The sequence below is a fragment of the Dama dama genome, chromosome 1 (assembly GCF_033118175.1).
Source record: "Dama dama isolate Ldn47 chromosome 1, ASM3311817v1, whole genome shotgun sequence".
Taxonomy (NCBI): Eukaryota; Metazoa; Chordata; class Mammalia; order Artiodactyla; family Cervidae; genus Dama; species Dama dama.
Genome location: NC_083681.1, coordinates 38831474 through 38856074, shown reverse-complemented (window position 1 = coordinate 38856074; position 24601 = coordinate 38831474). Strand labels below are relative to the sequence as shown.

The window sequence follows — 24601 nt, the reverse complement described above, 5'->3', positions numbered from 1 at the left end:
CTGCCATTCAAATTCTTCAGATCTCTTTTTATGTCAGTGAACTTGTTTTTTTCTGTCATCAGTGCCTAGAAAGTGTTCTATAAAAGCTGGATGAATAGGGGATGCAAGAAGCAAGTCCAGAGACATACAGAAGCCAAAAGGAAGCAGCAAAGCCTCTTCCGGCTGATCTCCCCTCCCTGATGGGTTCAGAATCTCAGGAGCAGTAGTAGGGATGCCCAGGGCTGACCCACATATAAAGAACACAGGGAACCGGCATTTGCTCTGTAAGAAAAACAGGACAGAAACTAGAGCAAGTCCAAAGGATCATGCCTAAGACAAAGGCAGGAATTAACAAGCTGACCAGCAGCTGACGACAATCAGACTGGTGAGTGACTATGAGTCTAAAGAGACAGCCAACAAGTCAGCATTTCCAAACAAGGGGAAGTTTTTATGGGGTGCCTGTGGCCTGTCCGGGTTCAGCTGGTAGAGCAAATAAGGATGCCAAGGTACACAGAATATCACCTTTAATTCTGAAGAGGGTTTTCAAAGGTAAAAACCTTTAATATAGTATTTCAACTACTATGAGTAAGGCCCTCAAGGTTAGGAGGGGAAAGGTATGTTTGTACACCCAGAGCCTAGGAGAGAGTCTGCCTCAGCCCTAAGATACCTGACACAGAAAAGGAGGTATCAACAAAGGGAGGAGGGAGGAGGCGCAGGGAATACTGCTCCACAGCTAAGTAAACGGAGTGTTTCAAAAAGGAGAATGTGAGTATCTGTGTCAAATGTTACTGACATCTGCGTTAAGCGGTGACCTTGACCGAGTGCTACATGCCTGCAGTCAGTGCCAGAAAGGAAAAGAAGCAGAGAATGAGTGTATAGATAACACTCCTAAGGAGTTTTGCTTACTCAGAGGAGCAGCAAAAAAGTTCTTGAAGAGGGATGTGAGATTAGCACTTGCTATGGTTGCTGCTGCTGCTGCTAAGTAACTTCAGTCGTGTCTGACTCTGTGTGACCCCATTGATGGCAGCCCACCAGGCTCCTCTGTCCAGAGGATTCTCTAGGCAAGAATACTGGAGTGGGTTGCCATTTTGCTATGGTTACTTTTTGTTTTAAAGATGAGAGCACTGCAGCATGTCTCAGGCTGATGGAAATGATCATGCAGGAGAGAACTGGAACACCTGGATAGAACTGCTGGGGCGATGCCCAGGAGAAGGAACAGATGGGCTCCAGTGCCTACCAGAGAGGTTGGTCAGAGAGGTGAAGTTTAACCACACAAGTGGGGAGAAGCAAAACTGATGGGGCACACGTGCACTTAGATTAGTGCATGTGCAGGTGGGAACATGTAGAGGTTTCTCAGGGAAATAGGAAAATACCCCTCATCATCAATCTGCTAAAAATGAGGAAGGGGAAGTGTTATAAACTTAAGAATGAGAAAGTATTAACTATCCAAACAAGTGGGAAATGAATGGACTAGGGAAACATAGGAGGATTTCCAGTCAGCACTAAAGGCTCTCACATAAGAGTACTGATGATGATTTTTAAGTGAGTTAGCTAACACCCCAAGTGTGGATGTGAAGGATCCTAGAAAAGAGAAGACAAAGCATGGGAGGAATAAGATGTCTCCTTGTGCCTATCCTTCAGAGAGGCGACCTATAGGAATGAGCAGAAAATTAAGCAGTTTTCAGCCATTTGGTTTTCTCCCTTGGATACATACATACATTTGAACCTTTCAGTGTTTACATAGTAACTAATGTCTATGCATCTGTTTTAAAGCCCAGAAATAAAGAACTTACTTCAAGTTCATTGCCTATCTTTGAGGTGATGAAAATATTCAACTTATTCCCAATATTGCTTCTCTTATCACTGTGTTGTTATTTTACTCTGAGACTCTACTACTTTTATTAAAAAAAAGAAAAACACTTAAGATGAAAAATTTATAAATCTATGGTATAAAACAAAGCCAAAGTACCATGATATGTTAATATCTGTAGACAGATGGAAACCACACTCCAAATACTGGCAATCTTCACTACATAAATGACTTAAAAATAATTCATACTGATTTCCTGCCCCCAAGCTAACGATGGCAAGACTTGTTCTGGTGGACACACTCTCCCCTTCTCTGTTCTCCCTAATCTTACCAAACGTATAGAAGACTCCCACCTCAGCCCAGGCCTGCCAACTTATTCCTTTACTGGAGTTGCCACCATGAAAAAGCTTGAGAAAAAGCAGGGCAGGAAATCTATCTATCCAGCATTAGATATAGCAAGAACGCCCTGCTCCCTGCAGAGCTACTTTGCCATTAGTTCTCAGATCCAACAACATCTACAAATGTTTCCAGTACTAGAAAGGGCTGAGAAGGGCAGTAAAAAAGTCCTACTGAGCAATATTTAATCAATACAATTAGATTGAGAAATGCTGAAGAAAATGGTCACCTCAAGATAAAATATAAATTTTTTAAAAAAGATGGACTGTCTACTCCAGGTTTTGGGATGTGATCAATGCCACATTCTAGATAACTTTCAACATCTTATACTGGTTTGAAATGAAGATAGAATGTTTTCATTCTTAACTTTATAATAAATCAGATCTGAAAGAGAAGTAGCGGTAAAATTTATTTTACATCAGGTAAACATTTCTAAACTTAGCTTTAGAACAGTATCATCCTCTCAAGTTCACGTCTAAATTTGGTATACCTTCAACAAAACTTTACAAATAGAGCACATGAATCAAAGATTATGTATTAAATAATGGTTAACTACAAAATGGAAGTCTGTCCTCAATGCTGTTTGTCAATCCATTTTTCCTGATGTTTGCACTTTCAAACAAAATCTGTCAACAAAAGATTATGTTAACACCAAGATTATATAAAAAAAGGGAACTTAAATACCAGCAAAAGTTAAGAAAGTATTTAAACAACTTCCAGATGAGGGGTAAAGACTAAAGACCTAAATAATGCAGCACCTCCATTAACTTACATCTGATCTTGCTCCCCTTTCCCACAGAAAGATGAGTGGCCAATATATGCCAAAAATTTTAAAAAATCAAATGTGAAATAATTGGGTAAAGAACAAGTGAGTATAAATAAGCTTGCAACTAAATACTAAAAATATTATTTTCCTGCAGGTTATTGGGCAATTAGAGCTGCCCATGTGATTAACAGGACCTAGGAAAAATTCAAATACTGTCATTTAAATTAAAATCATTCTCTAAATGAGGTAATTCAGCATTAACACTGAATTAGGTTACCCGAGTGACCCAGATGGTAAAGAATACACCTGCAATTCAGGAGACCTGGGTTTGATCCCTGGGTTGGGAAGATCCCCTGGAGGAGGGGATGGCAACCCACTCCAGTATTCTTGCTTACGGAATCCCCATGGACAGAGGAGCTTGGTGGACTACAGTCCACAGGGTCACAGAGAGTCGGACACGACTGAGTGACTAAGCACAGCACAGGGGTAATTTTAAGAGCATCTGACTAAATGACAGCTGTAGGTCTTACGTTAGAAATTGTAACATGTGAATGGAGCTGGTATAAAATACCTGCAGGTTTACAGTCCACTGAAGTTCTGTGTAATATGTAAAAATTTAATATCCCCAAGTCTACTTCCTTTTAACTTGTCACCTTTTACAGTACTCCTATCAAATCCAATGTGCCACACTCAGCACGGTGTTTTTGATCACGGCACTTTCTCATTAAATATAGTTGTTCACTCACATAATTACAAATAACTGGTTTCCCAAGAGCAAAACCCTCTCACCTGTCTCTGATGATCCAGATCTGCTTTATTACCAATTAAAATCATTGGAAACTCATCACGATCCTTTACTCTGAGAATCTGTCTTTGAAACTTATAGATTTCTTCAAAACTAAAAACAAAAAAAATTCATTAATTTGGTCAAGTATCAGAATTCAGACTCCCCTGCCCCATTTAGTACTTTCTTACTTTTCCTTTTCCTACACAAACAAGAATGCAAATTTAATGAACAGTGATCTAGACATGAACAGGAGAGATCTACAGTTAAATACTGATACAAACCTGCCTCTATCTGTGACTGAAAAGACCAAAAGGAAACCCTCGCCAGTTCTCATATACTGTTCTCTCATAGCTCCAAATTCCTCTTGTCCCGCTGTATCCAGAACTAAAGAAAAAACAAGAAATGTAATGATGTTCATGTGTTCATCTCACAAAAATGGCTCCCTCACATGGGCAGCCCCAGTTAATGGGAATCCTTTGGAAAACATCACACTTGGTATAATTTTTTAAACAGCATTCCCCTTTTAGTACTTTATTTTCAATGCTAAAGACAAATGTATTCTAATGGCAGACAGTCGCAGAGTTATCTTCATCAGTGCAGGTTGATTTCGTAGTTAGAATACATTAGCATAGCAATGACAAGGTTAAAAATATCAAATCCATATAGGCAGACAGTCAGATAACCTCTGAAGTCACTTGGATGTTTACCTCCTCTATGAAAAGAACTGAAAAAGACACCTGTAAATTCAAGAAGGAAATGCTGGTGCACCCCACCCCCCACCCCCCCAGATACCATACTGAATGTACAGGTGCTGAGGTATTCATTGATCTCTGTGAATAAAAGAATCATACAAGTTAAAAGAACAGACCTTTCTCTTGTGGAGGAGTGAAATGCTTAGCCAAGCACAAAACACTATTTGCTAAGGCCTCTGTGCTATAAACTCTAAGCAAGTTGGCAAATATTGAAGCTTTTCTATATTTACTTCACCCATTTTAGCCTTCATCAAAATGCAGGAAGAGCCAAAACCTCATTTTTTTCCCCCAAATGTCCCAATAAACACAACTTTAACAAGTTACAGTGACATGACTATTTTACCTGCTCTCAATCCAGTTATTGTTTTATATTACATTTAAATTGCCTAACATGTAGATTCATCAATTAAAACTAATGAAAAAGATGAACTTACATTCAAGATCATCTAACATTTCAACTGTAGTTATTTAACCTAGCAAAACTTCAAAGCTTACTTTAAAAAAAAGGATATGTGAACCATCAAATAAAGGAAGATTACTTACTATCTAGCCGGGCCGCCCGGTCATCTATCACGCACTGTTTTGTGTAGGAATCCTCGATGGTTGGATCATAATCCGTTACAAAATAAGACTGTAAGAAAAATAACACAATTTTAAATTTTATGCTTACTTACCCAAGTACCAACATAACTTTACCCAGAACTCATCAAAATATTTTCACTGTATTAAAGTGTATCCTACTGTGTCAATTCCCTATTAAATGAAATCTATTCATAGCAGCTTTCAAGTGGAGAAAGGGTACTAAACATCTCTGAATTTTCACATCTGAAACATGTAAGAAGATTGTAACAGTGCTACCGCAGTTTTTTCATTTTTCATAATTAACTTATATACACCTAAAACTCTAGATCTCAAGTTCCAGAAAAACTAGAAACACACCTTTAGCTGTAATTCAGGTCTATCTCCAACCCAAAGGCAGGCATCAGTCCTTAGAACAAACTGTAAGTTTTGGAATGAAAGAGACAACACCAGGTCTGCCTGATTCAATGCCTGATTGTCTCTTCACTTTTCTCACACCTTGTCTTAGTTCCCTTTCAGTTGCCTTGTGTATTACCCTAAAGGATGTGATTTCAGGATTTTCATTTAATCTGCATGAATCTCAAACTTATTCTTTCACTGATATTTTTGTTAGTTTTCCAACTATTTCCTCTTCTGTTAGCAAAGCCACCCAACTATCACCTTATGAAGTCATCACCAGAAGGAGGGCAGTTAAGACAGCAGAGGAAGAAGGGAGGAGTCCTAGCAAATCACTTAATGTTTGATTATTACATTTCACAATCTTTTCAAAAGATTTTAAAAAGAAACCAGAAACATGCATCTGAAAGACAATTGATTTTCCTCTTCATCCAGAAGGGTACTACCTAGGACACTGATGTCAGTTCTGAGTGTCTCCCTTATTCTCCCTCTTGACTGACCTCCTCAAAGCCCATTTTGCCACTAACTCATCACAAAATCTGAGGGATGACTTGAAGGAAGGCAGCTTAATGTGAGAAATGAGTGCTGAAGGTGTTCGGTCATTCTTCAGGCAAGGGCTCCTGGAAACTGGACCTGCTGGCTCCAGGGACACACCATTCTGAAGAGACAAGCCCAGCATGGTGAGCTGTGCACACACCAAAAAGCTACGTGAAAGCAAGCGCTCTGAACAGGGCAGCAGAGAAACTCCTCCGGTTGGGGCAGAGGGGGCGGCAGCAGGGGCTAACCTGCTTGCTACCCTGACTTCACATATTTAATTTTGAATGATACTTCCTATTTTTTATTTGTATTTTTGGAGTAACTTTAGTTACACAGAATTTAGCTGTAATTCTATTTCCCTTTTGGTGGCTTCATTTAAATGATCAAATTGCCAACATCAGTTGGATCATCAAAAAAGCAAGAGAGTTCCAGAAAAACAACTCTTCTGCTTTTTGACTACACCAAAGCCTTTGACTGTGTGGATCACAACAAACTGTGGGAAATTCTTAATAACATGGGAATACCAGATCACCTGACCTGCCTCCTGAGAAATCTGTATGCAGGTCAAGAAGCAACAGTTAGAACTGGATATGGAACAACAGACTGGTTCCAAATCAGGAAAGGAGTGTGTCAAGGCTGTATATTGTCACCCTGCTCATTTTAACTTATATGCAGAGTACATCATGCAAAATGCTGAGCTGGATGAAGCACAAGCTGGAATCAAGATTGCCAAGAGAAATATCAATAACCTCACATATGCAGATGACACCACTCTTATGGCAGAAAGCAAAGAACTAAACAGTCTCTTGATGAAAGTGAAAGAGGAAAGTGAAAAAATTGGCTTAAAATTCAACATTCAGAACACTAAGATCATGGCATCTGGTCCCATCACTTCATGGCAAATAGATGGGGAAACAATAGCAACAGTGAGAGACTTTGTTTTCTTGGGTTCCAAAATCACTGCAGATGGTGACTGCAGCCATGAAATTAAAAGACACTTACTCCTTGGAAGAAAAGCTGTGACCAACCTAAACGGCATATTAAAAAGCAGAAACATTACTTTACCAACAAAGGTCCGTCTAGTCAAAGCTATGGTTTTTCCAGTAGTCGTGGATGGATGTGAGAGTTTAGCGCTAAAGAATTGATGCTTTTGAACTGCGGTGTTGGAGAAGACTCTTGAGAGTCCCTTGGACTGCAAGGAGAGCAAACCAGTCAATCCTAAAGAAAATCAATCCTGAATATTCATTGGAAGGACTGATGCTCAAGCTGAAACTCCAATACTCTGGCCACGTGATGCAAGAACTGACTCATCTGAAAAGACCCTGGTGCTGGGCAAGATGGAAGGTGGGAGGAAAAGTGGACGACAGACGATGAGATGGTTGGATGGGCTCACTGACTCAATGGACAGGAGTTGAGTAAGCTCCGCAGGTTGGTGATGGACAGGGAAGCCTGGTGTGCTGCAGTCCATAGGGTCGCAAAGAGTTGGACATGACTGTGCAACTGAACTTTTTTTTTTTAATTACCAATGGGAGCAGCTTTGAGTAGAAAGCCATTTCCATCACCACCCCATCCCCATTTTAAAATAAACAGATATCAAAACAATCTTTGAACTGACTCTCTGGAACCCACACCTCTTCTAAAAGCAAATACAACTGGCAACATATTCTTTGTACCCACTATTATAAACACCACAGAAAGCAGTCTTTCACCAAACAACCTGGGTAAAGCACAGTATTTAAATCTTAAGGTAAGTTTCCTGAAACATGTTTCTCCATAGTAACCTGACACTTCCTGCCATGCTTTCATCTTGTAAAACCTAAGCTTCATTGACTACTCCCAAGTTATCCCTTAATGTGCCAAAATGACCCTCCCAGTTTGTCTGAAAACACAATGGACAAATACTAAGTATATTTTTTTCAAATGTTCAAGTCATGTATAATAGCTCAAATTCTTCCCCTGTGATGGGTTTCTTTGCATTGTGATATCAAATGAAGAAAATAACACATATAGAGGACTGTTGGTTTAAGCAACACTAAGGGCAATTGTTTTTCCTTTCTGTGACTATGGAAGTTACATATTTTCTTTAGATGTCTTGGCTCTTGAAATACAATCTTAATGTTATAAGAATTTTGCCTCTTCACCAACACTGGCATGCATTTATTCCACTCATTAATGTTTAACATAAGTTAACTGTTGCACTTTCTGGATATTTAGGTCTACATTTCATCTTTGCTGTGTCCTATTTTCAAAATTTGCAGAGACCTTGCTATATATAGATTTTAAAGAACCATCTTCACTAAAAGCATCATCGCCCCTCATAAGAGATCCATCTTAAGGAACATTACTCTGTTACATAACCAAAGACCCCTTTCCCTCTCACAATTCTAATAAGCCACAGGTCATAATGTGCCTAAAAATAGCATTCCCACGTGCAGGTAGGAAAGATAAATCATCACCTCCTATCCCAAAGACTTAATATTTTTGTTACTTAAACTTGGGTCCCAGATATTTGAGGCAGCAGATCACCAACAGGAAATCAGTCTCTGGTGATGGAGAGTGCTGGATTTAATTCTAACTCTACTACTTTCTAGCTGTGGAACCTAAGGCAAATTACCTCTTTAACCTTCAGCATCTGTAAAACGGGACAGTAACACAACTCCATAGAATGGATAAAATGAAGTAATGAATATAAAGTGCCAGCGCATGCTGATGACTAATAGATGTTGGTCAGTGTATTGTTCTGTCATGTAGTTAAATGGTATGAACTAGAGTTTTTACTCAACTGAAAAGATGAGCTAATACCAGGAATGGCTATTGTAATTCCAATCCTAGTTATATCACAGACTAGACTTGTTATCCAAAATGCTGTGAATCAAGATAAAAGCTCCCCATCTGAAGTTCTGGAAATATTCCTTTGGGTGTGAGCAGTAATTACACAAGTATATGTAATACATATGTAAAAACTCATCAAGGTACATTTAAGATATGTGCATTTTGTATGTATACAAAGCATACCTCTATAAAATACATAATGGTTCCCCGTTGGACTTTCTTTCCACAGTTCACAAAGCTCTCCAGTTTGATGTGTGCTGTTCACCAAAGTGCTATTCTTCACTACCTGAATCCCTTCTGCTGATTGCTCTTGCTCTTGGTTTCATTCACTTGTTCAACAATTATTTATGGGGCATCCCTGGTGGCTCAGATGGTCAAGAATCCGCCTGCAATGCAGAAGACCTGGGTTCGATCCCTGGGTTGGGAAGATCCCCTGGAGGAGGGGCATGGCAACCCACTCCAGTATTCCTGCCTGGAGAAACCCCATGGACAGAGGAGCCCAGCAGGCTACAGTCCATTGGGCTGCAAAGTGTTGGACACGACTGAGCGACTAAGCGCCGCACAGGGGGAAGGTTCCTACTTTCATAGAACCCACTGCTTTTCACACACCCAGCAACTGTGCTGTGATTCGGACAGGGGGATGGGGAGTATTAAAGGTACTGGCCAAAGAACAGAAATAGCACACAACGCCAGTTAACATACTTGTTCAGAAGGCAACCAAGTGTAAGCACTTAACGCTGCAGGAATACACGAGAACTACGTGTACCTTCCTGCTGCGATTCATGGGGTCCCAGGGTCAGACGCGACTGAGCGACTGAACTGACTGAACTGATGTGTACCTTCACTTATACAGTCCAGCAGTTTGATGGAAAAGAAAACAGTATCTCCCCTGGGGCTGAAAAAAGTTACCAACAGCCCAAGATGGACATTTTTGTAGCAGAAAGCAAGGAGAAAAAACACAGTATTGCATTGTGGAAGACAGCAGAGGCTCCAGAAAGGGCAGGAAAGGACAGTGGACTACAGTTGAGCCCACTGAAAGTGGGAATGAGAGTCACGGTGCAGAAAGTAGTGTGCTTTCCTGAAATCACAGGAAAGGATGCATGGAGAAGGATCCCAACTAGAAAGAAAGCAATACCTCTTTTCAATAGGTGGGATGCCTTCCAGGTAGTAAGAAGGGCAAATGTGGACCTAACTCTCTTTAAGGTTGCTTGGAGTTATGGAGAAAAGCTTAAGATTAGCGAAGCTGTCCCATTCAGACAGGGATATTTTCCCTGATAAAATATGGTCTGAGTAGGACTGTCCAAAGCATAACAGAATAGTGATAGCTAGGAATGTTTTTCCTGCCGCACAATAGAAGCTCCACTTAGCTTAAGAGAACTGCCACTTCATTCTTTTCCCATTCAAAAGAGCTGCCTTAAGGAAGATAAGGAGGGTCCCGGGAGGAAAGAGAATAAGCTGGTGTAACTTTGCAGTTAGTGGCAGGAGTGACAAGTCCCTCTCCAGGCACCGAGGTCCTGGTGAAAGTGCAATTCCCAAAAACTGCCACAGGGCGGTGCCTGGTCTACACCCTGGGGCGGGGAATGAATCTCCTGGAGATTCTGGGAAACTCAGAAAACCCAGCTCATGGGTTAAAGTCCACTACCCTTGCATATAAAAAGGACAGGAGGTTAGACCTAAGGTGCCACTGGGGAGCTGTAAACAGACAACAGGGCGTTTCTGAGCACAGCAGTATTCTTAGAGGAGTCCTCTAAACTCACGGGGTACAGAGAGGAGGGGAAAGGGAGAGAGCAGGGGAAGGAAGCTGGTTCAACAGTATGGGAAAACCCTGACAACTCCTCAATCTAGGTACTGTGTATACAAGAACATATTAAACTGTTCACTATATAATTATACACTGCATATATTATTCAAAATTTTTAAAAAATCTGGTGGTAGTAGGTTAAGTACTGTAAGAAGGGTCAAATCAAAGAAAGAATATACTAGATCCTTTTTAATCCTAAACTTTCACCTCACTCTACTCAAGACCAACTAACTCACCTAGAAACCTGATTTTTTTTTTTTTTTTTTTTTTGGTCAGAATATCTTGCAGTCCTCTTTATATTTTATTATTTCTCTTTTACTGTCCATCATTCCTTCAACTCGACTGGAATACAAGCTCTATGAGGACAGATTTTTGTCAGAGGTAGACTGACTGGCCTAATGTTTAAAGAGCAAATGGATCCAGCACTAAAATCAAAAGTTTCCAGGCTTTTCGGCCAACACTCCTGCTCTACTCACCCTCTCTGGAGGTAAAGCTCACTCATTCTCATCCTCCATTCCTGCTTCCACTGCTCCCATTTTGTTAAAAAAAAAAATGAAATATCCTCAATCAATAACAGGAGTCATCATTTATTAAGCATCTGCCATGTGACATGCAGTTTAAAAATGATACACATAAACTTTTCCTAAAGATTCTTCAGATATGTATTCCCTCTTAAATGTTTAAGTGAGGCACAGAATTACCTTTTCCAGGTCACCCAGCTAATAACTACGATTTAAGAACTACTAATAACTACGATTTAAGTTCAGGTCTTATCCTAATGAATGTTTTAGAATTCTTGCTATTTAATATAATTCATAAGATTTCAAATCTTTCGTTCCTTTATTGGCCTATAAAACAAGGAGTAAAAGTACCAGGAAAAATACGAAACAAGGAAAACCAAGACTAACAACTACATAGTTCCATTCTTTTCTTTCTTCTAGTCCTGCTCACCTCCGCCCTGCCCCTCAAGGGGCACAGAGAACCCAGGTCATCAAACAAGCTAGACACAAAATTCTGTAGTTCTCTGCTCCCCTCCACTTTAAAAAGTCATTACTTCTAGCCTCAAAACCTGCATTGTTTTTTAAATAATGATAAAATAAACCCAAACATGAGGTTTCATGAGGGCTTGCTTTCTACTAATACATGCATTTACATATAAAGTCTTTACTGGAGGCACAAGGTGAGAAGAAAATGTATGGGCTTATGGTGTTTGAAAGGCCTGACACTCAAACACAGATGCTATTCTACTTTCTAGCAGCTTGATTAACATCTCGAAGGCCCACTTTCTCAACAGAAGAGTGAGAACAAGGCTAATTTAAGGAGGGTATAGTCCAGGGCCCAATTCAGGATAATGGAAAAGGCAAACCAGAAAGGAAGGGGTGAGGGCTGCTCGGAGCTGCCCCGAGGGACTGGAGGGCTGCGATCACCAGTGAGGCCGATCACCAGTGAGGCCGTGTGTGCCACTCCCCTCTTCCTGCTCATCCCCGCCCACTGCGCCAAAGGATCCCGATGTGCAGGGAGGCAGCAGGGTGAAGTGGGAAGAGCTGGAGGTGTGAGTCCGAGGGACCAGAATACAGCGCTACCACCTTTACCAGCTGTGGGAAACTGGAGCACCTCATTTAACCTGCCTGAACTTCAGTTTCCTTGACTGTAAGATGGGAATACTAACCAAAGCCCAAACCACTTACGTTCTTTTGCAAGGCCTCTAACTCTCTAACCAGAAGATGACCTCAGTATGCTCTGAATTCCTCCTACCTTTAAGGTGATGATGGTTTGGATTTTCCCAACTTTGAATATTCTGTCTTATTGTTAAAAGTTGTGATTTGGAAAACATATTTATCAAGCTTTACGTATACCGTGTAATTGGTACTTACAATTTCCTAATTGCTCATCTTTTCATGTATGTGTATGTGTGTTAGTTGCTCTGTCATGTCCGACTCTTTGCAACTCCCTGGACTGTGGCCCACCAGGCTCCTCTGTCCATGAAATTCTCCAGGCAAGAATACTGGAGTGGGTAGCTATTCCCTTCTCCAGGGGATCTTCCCAACGCAGGGATCAAACCTGGAACTCCTGCATTGTGGGCAGACTCTTTACCACCTGAGCCACCAAGGAAACCCAGTATATATGAACATGTGTATATATGGATGTATAAATGGAACACTGAGCCAATAAACTCAATATATTATAAGCAGAAAACTTCCTTCAAAGCCCTTCTGTGGGTTAAGCTTTTCCTTGCAATTTAATGAGATCTGAGGTAAATCTCCTAATTTTTTCTAATTGTTCTTCAATTATAAATGTTTTTCAATTACTTTCAGCCCAAAGAACATTGTGATTTCAGTAAGTACGGTGGCCAGTCGGCAAGCGAAAAGATGTTCAATATCCCTAATTGTTAGAGAAATGCAAATCAAAAATACAACGAGGTACCACTTCATACCAGTCGGAATGGTCATCATTAAAAAGTCTACAAATAACAGATACTGGAGAGGTGTGAAGAAAAGGGAAACCTCCCATACTGTTGGCTGGAATGTAAATTGGTACAACCACTGTCAAAAACAGTACGGAGGTTACTCAGAAAACTAAAAATAGAATTACCATGTGATCCAGCAATCCTACTTCTAGGAATATACATGGACAAAACTATAATTCAAAAAGATACATGCATCCCTATGTTTATAGCAACACTATTCATGAGAGCCAAAAAACATAGAAACAACCTGAATGTCCATCAACAGGTGAGTGAATAAAGAGGATGTAGCACATATATGCAACGGAACACTACTCAGCCATGAAAAACAATACCATGTGCAGCAACATGAACACAACTAGAGATTATAGCATTAAGTGAAGTGAGCCAGAAAGAGAAGGACAAATACCATATGACATCACTTATACGTGGAATCTAAAATACGGTACAAATGAACCTGTCTACAAAACAGAAACAGGGGCTTCAACGGTGGTTTCAGTGGCTAAGACTCTGAGCTCCCAATGCAGGTGGCCCAGGTTCAATCCCTGATCAGGGAACTAAATCCCACATGCTGCAACTAAGAACTTCCATTCTCATGGTGCAATGAAGACCGAAAGTCCTGTGTGCCGCAATTAATACCCTGTGTGGCCAAATAAACAAAATATTAAAAAAAAAAAAAAAAAAAGATAGACTCAGAGACTACAGACCTGTGGTTGCCAAATGGGGGCAGGAGAAGGGCTGGGAATTTGACGTTGGAAGACACACTATTACATTTAGAATGGATCAACAAGGTCCCAATGTATAGCATGGAAACTATATTCAATATCCTATGAAATCATAATTTGATGTTGTTCAGTCGCTCAATCGTGTTGGATTTTTTGCGACACCATGGACTGCAGCATGCCAGGCTTCCCTGTCCATCACCAACTCCCCAAGCTTGCTCAAACTCTTGTTCGTTGAGTCAGTGATGCCATTCAGTCATCTCATCCCCTTCTCCTGCCTTCAATCTTTCCCAGCATCAGGGTCTTTTCTAATGAGTTGACTCTTCCCATCAAGTGGTCGAAGTACTGGAGCTTCAGGCCCAGCATCAGTCCTTCCAATGAATATTTAGGATTGATTTCCTTAAGGATTGATTGGTTTGATCTCCTTGCTGTCCAAGGGACTCTGAAGAGTCTTCTCCAGCACCATAGTTCCAAAGCATCAATTCTTAGGCGCTCAGCCTTCTTTATGGTCCAACTCTCACATCCATACATGACTACTGGAAAAACCATAGCTTTGACTAGACAGACCTTTGTTGGTAAAGTAATGTCTCAGCTTTTTAGTATGCTGTATAGGTTGGTCATAGCTTTTCTTCCAAGGAGGCAGTGTCTTTTTATTTCAAATCTGCACTGATTTTGGAGCCCAAGAAAATAGTCTGTCACTGTTTCCATTGTTTCCCCATCTATTTGACATGAAGTGATGGGACTGGAAGCCATGTTCTTACTTTTTTGAATGTTGAATTTTAAGCCAACTTTTTCACTCTCCTCTTTCATCAAGAGACTCTTTAGTTCTTCTTCGCTTTCTACCATAAGGGTGGTGTCATCTGCATATCTGAAGTTTTTGATATTTCTCCTGGCAATGTTGATTCCAGCATGTGCGTCATCCAGCCCGGCATTTCGCATGATATACTCTGCATATAAGTTAAATAAGCAGGGTGACAATATACGGCCTTGACGTACTCTTTTCCCAATTTGGAACCAGTCCACTGTTTCTTGACCTGCATAAAGATTTCTCAGGAAGCAGGTAAAGTGGCCTGGTATTCCCATCTCTTGAAGAATTTTCCACATTTTCCTGTGATCTACACAGTCAAAGGCTTTAGCGTAGTCAATGAAGCAGAAGTAGATGTTTTTCTGGAATTCTCTTGCTTTTTCTATGACCCAAGGGATGTTGGCAATTTGATCTCTGGTTCCTCTGCCTTTTCGAAAACCAGTTTGAACATTTGGAAGTTCTCAGTCTACGTATTGTTGAAGCGTAGCTTGAAGAATTTTGGGCATTACTTTGCTAGCATGTGAAATAAGTGCAACTGTGAGGTAGTCTGAACATTCTTTGGCATTGTCTTTCTTTGGGATTGGAATGAAAACTGACCTTTTCCAGTCCTGTGGCCACTGCTGAGTTTTCCAAATTTGCTGGCATATTGACTGAAGCACTTTCACAGCATCATCTTTTAGGATTTGAAATAGATTAGCAAGAATTCTATCACCTCCATTAACTGTGTTCGTAGTGATGCTTCCTAAGGCCCACTTGACTTCACACTTCAAGATGTGTGGCTCTAGGTTAGTGATCACACCATCGTGGTTATCTGGGTTACTAAGATCTTTGTTATATAGTTCTTCTGTGTATTCTTGCGACCTCTTAGTATCTTCTTCTGTTAGGTCCATACCATTTCTATCCTTTACTGTGCCCATCTTTGCATGAAATGTTCCCTTGGCATCTCTCATTTTCTTGAAGAGATCTCTAGTCTTTCTCATTCTATTGTTTTCCCCTATTTCTTGCATTGATCACTTAGGGAGGTTTTCTTATCTCTGTGTGCTATTCTGTGGAACTGTGGAACTGCTTGCTCTTCTGTGAACCCATCTGCATTCAGACGGGTAGATCTTTCCTTTTCTCCTTTGCTTTTTGCTTCTCTTCTCTTCTCAGCTATTTGTAAGGCCTCCTCAAACAACCACTTGGCCTTTTTGCATTTCATTTTCTTGGCAATGGTTTTGATCACTGCCTCCTGTACAACATTATGAATCTCTGTCCATAGTTCTTCAGGCACTCTGTCTATCAGATCTAATCCCTTGAATCTATTTGTCACTTCCATTGTATAATCATAAGGGATTTGATTTAGGTCATACCTTAATGGCCTAGTGGTTTTCCCCACTTTCTTCCATTTAAGTCTGAATTTTGCAATAAGGAGTTTATGATCTCAGCACAATCAGCTCCTGGTCTTGTTTTTGCTGACTGTATAGAGCTTCTCCATCTTTGGCTGCAAAGAATATAACCAATCTGATTTCAGTATTGACCATCTGGTGGTGTCCATGTGTAGAGTCATCTCTTGTGTTGTTGGAAGAGGGTGTGAAATCATAATGGAAAAGAATATTTAAAAAAGAATGTATGTATTTGTATATGAGTCACTCTGCTATACAACAGATTGTCACAACACTGTACATGAATTATACTTCAATTTCAAAAACTGAAAAGAAATAAATTTAGATGTCTAGTACAACGTCTTGGGCTTCTCTGCTGGCTCAGTGGTAAAGAATCCACCTGCCAATTCAGGAGATGTGAGTTTGACCTCCCAGGTCAGGAGAAGGAAATAGCTATCCACTCTAGTATTTTTGCCTGGGAAATCCCATGGACAGAGGAGCCTGGTGGGCTACAGTCCATGGGGTAGCAAGAGTCAGACACAACTTATCAACTAAACAACAACACAGTACAACATCTTAATTACATTAGTCAATACTCATCTAAAAGTTTCTTTCTCTCCGTTCTACACAGAGCTGAGACGTCTGTGATTGGACTGGGGTAGAGGTATGATTAAGACCAGTCATCTTCGATTTCCCCATATTAGCATGCATCTTTTCTACCCCCAAGAAGACTGCCTCTAATCTGGCTCCTTAAGGGTTGAGAGCTGAAGGAGTGGAGAGAAATAAGGGAGGTTGATAAGGCCTTACCAATGAGAGCTGATGCCCATGATCACTTTCTCATGAGGGCCTGCAGGTTTTCCAGAAGAGTACACAAGTGAGACCCTCCACGTGCAATTCTCAGGATGAGTAAGTCCTGGAAAACTCTCAATTCTTGGGGTTCCCAAGGACACCTCCTCCTGTCTGACATCATCATCTAGGTCATCTTTTCAGAAGGTTTTAAAATCTGGTTCCATCCAGAAACTCAGGCGGACCTATTATTGTCTTTTAAAGTGCACACTACTAACTAAACAGTCCTCTTCCTTTCTCTCTGCTCTATCAGTCCACAGATTTGCATACTAATCTTTCTGTTCTCCAAATACAAGGGGATACCTGTCAAGTTCTCAGAATGGTTCTATTAGAGCTTCCCCCATCATCTGGCTTCAAGGAAGGGGGCTTCAGAGAAGCATCCTCTCCACTCCACCGTGCGTAGAGATGGGAAAGGGCAAAGAACACACCGCCACTGACAGCTCTCTCTCCAAAAACATCCCGGTCTCGGAACCCTTAACTCTCCACACTTTTACTTCCTGGAAAGTATGGGCTAAATGTACAAAAGCAATTTAAGGCCATCTTCTATGCAAGTCCTTGAAATATGAGGGTCACCAAGCAACTACTGCTTTATTTCCAGTCTTCGAGGCTTCAGAAGAAACTAAGTTAGAGTTCCAGTTAAAACCCTGTTAAATGTGTCCAGCTAGATTTGATGAATCCAAGTCCTGTCTCAAGCTTTTCAGAATTTCTTTGGTGTTAAGCAAGGTACTCTGCACATACATAGTTAGAGCCTCAACATATTTTGCAGTTGGAAAACCCAGTAATTATGAAGGTCACAATGAGGAACTAGGAATCGATTTCCAAGAGCACAGTAAGGACCTGGTTAGCTATCAGTGGCCTCTGTTTGCTAAAACAGGAGCGGTGCAAATTCCTCTGGTAACACTAGAGAAGACCACAGCAACTTCAGGCAGCTGGAAGCCAGACTGGGCGCTTCCTGGTGTCACTTTTTAACAGCAGCTGTCAAGTCACAGAGAACCTTTGTTCCCTGCAACATCCTCCCTTATGTTTTTTGTCAAATGTTTCCAATGTGCTTGATATTCCTGCACTTGAGTACATATTTTTGTTCCTGACTGAAATTAGCATTTCACTTAACATGCATAATTACAGAGATCTCCATAATTTATCCTCCAGAATGCTAATGCAGAATAATAAAAGCTACCCTAAACCCTATACTCCTTTTAGCTTCTCTTTAACAAAACTTCAGTCAAAGGTGCTAATTGTCTCACTGTCTAGAGCCACACCACGTGCCTTTCATATGACTTCTGTACAATCTCAGTGATGATATATACACCTCAAGTAAAGTGTGTGGCCGCCAATGAATAGGCCTAGTATGCACTACTAAAAGTATGGTACAAAGTCAACTTACAAACTGATTATATCACAAAAGTTTGCTTCTAAAGTCTGTTATTTGGTGCTCATTTATTTCCCCAGGGAAAAGTTGTTCTAATCTGTGTTTAGGTCCATAGGCCAGACCACAAAAGCTACCATTGAAATATGGTCCTGAGCCAGTGTTAACCCTGAGTCCTAACCTCTGAAGCAGAGTCATCTGGCCCAAGAAGAAATGGGAAGGGAGTTTTGTTTCCTTTCCCAGAGTACAGAGCCAGCCCAAAGCTACACTTAAAAGGAGGAAAAGCTTGTCAAGGGGCACCCCCTTGTACACCCAGCCTCTTCATTCTGCCCCAAGTCCCTATTACTACACTCTTACCCAGGCTTTAGTCTCCTTCTGAAAACATTCTAGGTACAAAACTACCTACCTTTCTCCCCACTGTTCCTTCCACTCTCAAAGTAAAACTAGCAATTTCCTCACCCAGAGGCACTAGGCAGACATTATCAGTCCAAATTAGAGAATGCTGCCAGTATGAGACAGCTCACCCCGACCCTGCAAACATTTATTCTTTTCAAGAGCAAAATCAATCTTCAGTAACATTTTCAACACCGGTCAAGAAGAACAGCTTCAGACTCTGTAAAGGGAAAATTATTCAGGGGTGGGTAAACTGCCATTTCATGATGCCAGTTCCTTACACTCTTCACAGCTTTCATCCTTCCAAACCCAAGGCTTTAAAAGCAGGGAAGAAAAGAGAAATGTTTTCCTCTTTCCCCACCCCCCACCACCCTACAACTTTGCCTACCCAATAGGTTAGCTTCATCAGATCACACATTTTTCATTCACAGTACCAGTGAGTGATTTTGAAAAGTGGAGGAACCCTATTCCTCAACAGGAGGAAAAGGGCTGCAGCCACGATTCACATCATGAACCATTCATATGCAAGCCAAGCTGGACTCAGGGGCTGCCTACCTAACTAGATGGTCATCTTTTACTGTTGGCATAATATCTGCAAACCATTGAGCAACAATAAGCCAGTGGCCTCTATCACAGAGTACGATAGAGTTTATTTCACTTCCCTGAACTTAATAGTTGTTTGCTGTCATCTCTCAATTACTGTAGTCTTATACAGATAATATATAAAGCCTAAATAAAGTTTTAAGGATAAGAATTACCAAAGTTTTTAAACTGACCCACTTTCCTGAACACCGTAAACTAAAACACTATAAACCAACTATACTCCAATAAAAAAAATTTTTAATTAACATTTTTTAAAAGCACAATGATTACTGGCACAGACAAGAACAATAGATAAACAGAGAGAACTATATAAGCTTCACATCATCCCCATGGAAAATATGAGTAATTCCCAGACATTCTCTCTTTCACACCAAGACACAAGTTTTTCTTAGTCTTTCAGTTCTTGCCTTGACTGACTTGCACTCCTGGAGTTTCCATACCCACCCATTCTTCCCATCCTCATAACTACTAGTTAGTCAGCCCTCCTTACCTCTAACCTCATGTGGGCCACAGCTGCCTAAAAAACATTGTGCTGGCCTCTGTGGGACATTTTAGATGAACAAACTCCTAACCTTCGGGGCACAAAACTGTCCAGGCTTAACCTGGGTCCCATCTTGGCATCTTTCCTCTTCATATCCAGGTCCTCCCCACACTGGAACCCCCTCTGCAGGCTCAGTGCCACCACACAGACCTCAGGGCCATATCAGCTTTAGGCAAGAAGCATTCTCAACTATTACAAGGTCCATATTCAGAGTCTCAGCGCTGTTAGCTTTGTTAATTGTCTGACTCTGGCACAATACTACAATGCTCATTATTACTTCTTTTTTATTCCCAAACCCCAATATCTCCATTTCTTCTCCCTTTTAACAGGCTTTTCCAATCAACAGGTGTTCCAGTTCATTTATAATTGGGCTTCTACTCTAACTCTTCTCCTATTCTGATAATCTGCTAAGTAACCCATGCTCTTCCTAGAACCAGGGCCTCCTTTTTGTTTGTTTTTAAGAGCATTGTTGTAGTTTAGTCACTAAGTCATCTCCAACTCTTTTGTGACCCCATGGACTATAGCCCACCAGGCTCCTCTGTCCATGGCATTTCCCAGGCAAGAAATCTGGAGTGGGTTGCCATTTCCTTCTCCAAGGAGAAGATGCAGGAAGATCAAACCTGCATCTCTCATTGACAGATGTGTTCTTTACCACTGAGCCACCAGGGAAGCCCTTTAAGACCATTACTGGGATATAATTCATTTACCATAAAATTCACACCTTTTAAAGTACTCTATTCATTAGTTTGTATCAACTTACCAGGTCATGCAGCCACCATCACTAATTCCAAAACCCTTTCACCACCCCCAAAAGGAATCCTATACCTATGATGAGCCATTTCCCATTTCCCCCATCCCCTGCCATTCCTATGACCACTCAACAACTCATCTACTTTCTGTCTCAATAGATTTGCCTGTTTGGGACATTTCATATAAATGGAATCATACTATATGTGGTCTTTTATCTCTGGCTTTTTGCACTTAGCATAATGTTTTCAGTGTTCATCCATGCTGAAATATGTGAGTACTTCACTTCTCATTCCTTTTGATGATATGCCATCATATGGATATACCATCATATGGATATACCTCACTGTATTTATCCATTCATCAGGTAATGGACATTTGGGTCATTTCCACGTTTTGGCTATTATGAACAATGCTGCTATGACCATTCACATACAATCTTTCTGTGTGAACATATATGTTCTTTTCTTGGGCATATAACTAGTAGTGGAATGGTTGGATCATGTGTTAACTTTATGTTTAACTTTTTGAGGAACTGCCAAACTGTTTCCCAAAGTGGCTGTTCCATTTACATTCCCATCAGCAAAGTTCAAGGGCTCTCATTTCTCAAGATCCTCATCAATACTTATTACTGAAAATGTGTCTTTTTGATTCTAGCCATCCTAGTACAAAGCAGTAATCTCTTTACAGTGTTGGTTTTTTTTTAATTAACTTGTTTTGTTTATTGGGTTGGCCAAAGAATTCATTCAGGTTTTTTCGTAAGATGTTACAGGAAAGCCCAAATGGACTTTTTTGTCAACCCAATATTTATTTGGTCACAGTGTGGGACATAGAGGATCTCAGCTCCCTGACCAGAGGATCACACCTGCCCCTCCTGCAGTAGAAGCCTGGAGTCTTAACCACTGAACCATCAAGAAAGTCCCTCTTTGCAGTTTTGATTGGCATTCCCCAATGAAACATTGAACATCTTTTTACATGCTTATTGGCAATTTGTAAATCTTTGGAGAAATGTCTGTCAAACTTTTGCCTACTGTAAAACAGTCACATTAATTTATAAAGTCTTCCTGCCAAAAGTTAATACATATTTCCTAAACCTCAACCATGGGCCAAAGTCCTGTTATTCATCAACAATCTGCCACAATTCCAACGTCTACATATCATATTTGTGGGTAATACCTGCTCCTGTGTTCCCATCAGCAGCGCTCGCCTCCCACTATGTGGTGGTTCTGCAGTTTCCAATGCCAAACCCACTCCCCTAACACCATCCACAGCCTCTCCAACCCCGAACTTCCCCATCACACTGAACTTCCTCTGCCTATACGATGCCCTAGCACAGTTCACTTGTGCCAGTATTTGCAATCACCCTACTTCATCAAATCTAAGACAGCATCAGTTATAAGACCATCATTATTTTATATGCCAAGAATGAAAAAAATGCTAAAACTATGGCACATCTTTCATTATGAAGCATCTCAATGTCAGTACTAAAATGCAGAGAAGAAAAAAACTGTGTGAGTTGGAATCAATGAAAGACAGCAGTTCTAGACAGCAACTCTGAAAGGCTGGTGTTACTCCCACTTTACAGATAGGATCATTGAGATTCACAAAGTCAGTAGGGTGGTGGAAGTAAGATCCAAATCCAGGTCTGACTCCAAAGCAATACTGAGTCCATTATACTTTCTTTAACCTGTCATATTCACATCAAAGCATATAGCATGCACCAGTTTAAAAAAGAAATGCTATTACTCTTAAAATGCTATTTTTTTAAATTACAAACTATTGTCAAATAGAAAAAACAGTTTAGAAAACAATCTTATTCAAAATGAAAATATTCCATTTCTATGTTAAGAGAAAAAGGTCTAAATATGGCAATATTAAAAAAAATACAAAAACATACTCTTTGATCTACCAATTTTACTTATAGAAACTTATCCTATTGATACATTTGTGTATAAAAAGTAACATTATTGAACTGTTTTTAACTTTTAAAAACTGGAAAAATGTAAAATGTCTTTCAGTAAATGACTAAATTAAGAAACACTCAATACAACCAATTAAAAAAAAAAGTAGAAAAATGACTTCACCTGTTAATATGAAGTAAACCCTATGATATGTCATTAAATAAATACACAGTTTATATATTTGCTTTACATATATAAAACATCTCTGGAAAGATACACAAGAAACTGTTAACTTCAATTATCTGTAGAAAGAAATAGGTTGTTGGGAGACACAAGTGGGAGGGGAAAGTAATTTGTAGGTTTGAAAACTTGAAATATGTGAATGAAAGAGGGAATCAAGGGTGAAGACCGAGACAGATTAAATCAACTGTTAAGTAACAAAGACGGAGCACAGGAGTGTGAGGAAACCCAGATTCTAGTCCCAGCTCGACAGCCAGACGAATGTTCTTAGATGAGTCAACCTCTTTCTTGGCTTTTAGCTGTAAATGAGGAATTTCCTCTTCATGATCTCTTAAAAGACTCTTTCCAGCTCTCTAATTTTATTATGACGTATTTAGCTCCTCCAGTGTGTCAAATCTAATTTGCAGGCACTATTGAAAATGTCTTCAAGTTTGTGGCATAACAGAATATCAGATCATAAGCCCTAGCTCCTGCTACTTTCTAGCTGTAGGCTTTGCAGCAAATAGCATCACTAACATCATGTTTTATTACCTTAAAGCTGAGGTATTGCCTATGTGATCTGGGGAAGGTGATTTAATCTCCTAAAACTCAATTTTCTGACCTATAAGATGGCCATAATAATTCTTATTTGAAAGGGCTACTGGGAAGGTGAAAGTACTTAGCACACTGCTTAGCTCAAAATGGACATTTGAAAATTGGTTCTCTTCCTCTCCAAACTTAGAAAGTCTGCCTAGCAAGCAGGGAGCTGACCAACTCACTTCTGACTACAATTTTTGCTCCCCAGAGCCTGGGTTGTTACTTCCTTTTTCATTTCCTTTCCCCTCCATCCACTGCTACCTATGAATATCCTATACGCCATTTTCATTTCTCATCTCTTTTAAAGCAGAAAAGGGGCCTACAAAAGCAAAATCAGAAGTAAAAGAGGGTGATGACTTTTCCAGCTCACATTCTACTAAACTTTGAAAACTTCCACGTCAATCTTTCTTGCTTCACTGACCTACCCAATCTACAGATGCTAATGGAGCACCTACAATGTGTCAGGAGCTGAGGGTGGAATTCTAGCTCTCAGGGGGCTTGCAGTTTTTTGGCAGTTGACAGTCAACAAACCAACAGACATTAATATGTCAGAGGTGATGAAAACTCTGAAGAAATCAGGGGCTGACAGTAGCAGGGGCTAGAGAGGAGGATGCGATACTGCAAACGACGGCTGAGAAGGAGACAGGGACAGTGTGACATCTGAGAGAATCCTGGATCAACTGAGGGAATGAGCCAGGCCGCTACCTGGGGGCAGACCAGGACAGGAATTCAGAGGCAATGAGGTGAGAGCAAGTGTAACACACTGGAGGAACAGCAAGAAGGCTGGCATGGCTACAATACAACAAACAAAACAAGTTCACAAAGTTCACAGGGAGGCAGGCAGAAACTTCAAGGTCTTGGTAAGGACTTTGGATTTTACCCCAAGTGAAATGAAAGCTACTGGAGATTCTGATGCTCTAATCTCATCCTATACTGGCTATTGTGCTCCTTCCCAGTCTTGATCGTTCCTTTCAAAAAGATTAAGCCAAGATCTGTCCCACAGAGGGTCAATTATGCCTGAAAATTATTCCAACAGTACATTTTAAAATGTGCTAAACAGTTTTACAGAAACATGCCATAAACAGAAGATATCAAGATTGCAAGCTACCGCAGATAACATATACAGATATGAATACACATGAACAAGATGTTCAGGCAGCTTTGTTCTTGTGAAAAACTCTTGATAACTTAAGTGTCGTAACAGGGAACAGTTAAATGAATTACAGTACCTTCTGTACCTACAGTACAGAAGAGTAAACAGTCATGAAAGAGAAGGGGGTAAGTTTCTACATGAATTTCAAGAGTGTCCATTTATTCAACAAGTATTTTGCCACTTTGGATCTGGGACATAGTCCTGAATGAGAATAAAACTGACATGCTTCTGACACTTGTGGGACTTAC

The 24601-nt window shown here is 40.4% G+C and overlaps 1 protein-coding gene across 5 annotated transcripts in view; it reads right to left on the bottom strand.

Moving 5' to 3' along the window:
* The window catches only part of RRAS2 (RAS related 2), a 78294-nt gene that overhangs the window by 8052 nt on the left and 45641 nt on the right, over positions 1-24601 (bottom strand). For 3 of the 5 annotated variants that reach the window (XM_061147249.1, XM_061147278.1, XM_061147259.1), the window contains exons 2-4: positions 5034-5121; positions 4020-4122; positions 3741-3849 (exon numbers count right to left, since the gene is read on the bottom strand). In XM_061147249.1, coding sequence (XP_061003232.1) covers positions 3741-3849; positions 4020-4122; positions 5034-5121 — 300 coding nt within the window. Of the gene's footprint in view, positions 1-3740; positions 3850-4019; positions 4123-5033; positions 5122-9017; positions 9048-16794; positions 16814-24601 lie in introns of those variants that run through there. The other 2 variants (XM_061147269.1, XM_061147261.1) reach the window with 2 other exon arrangements.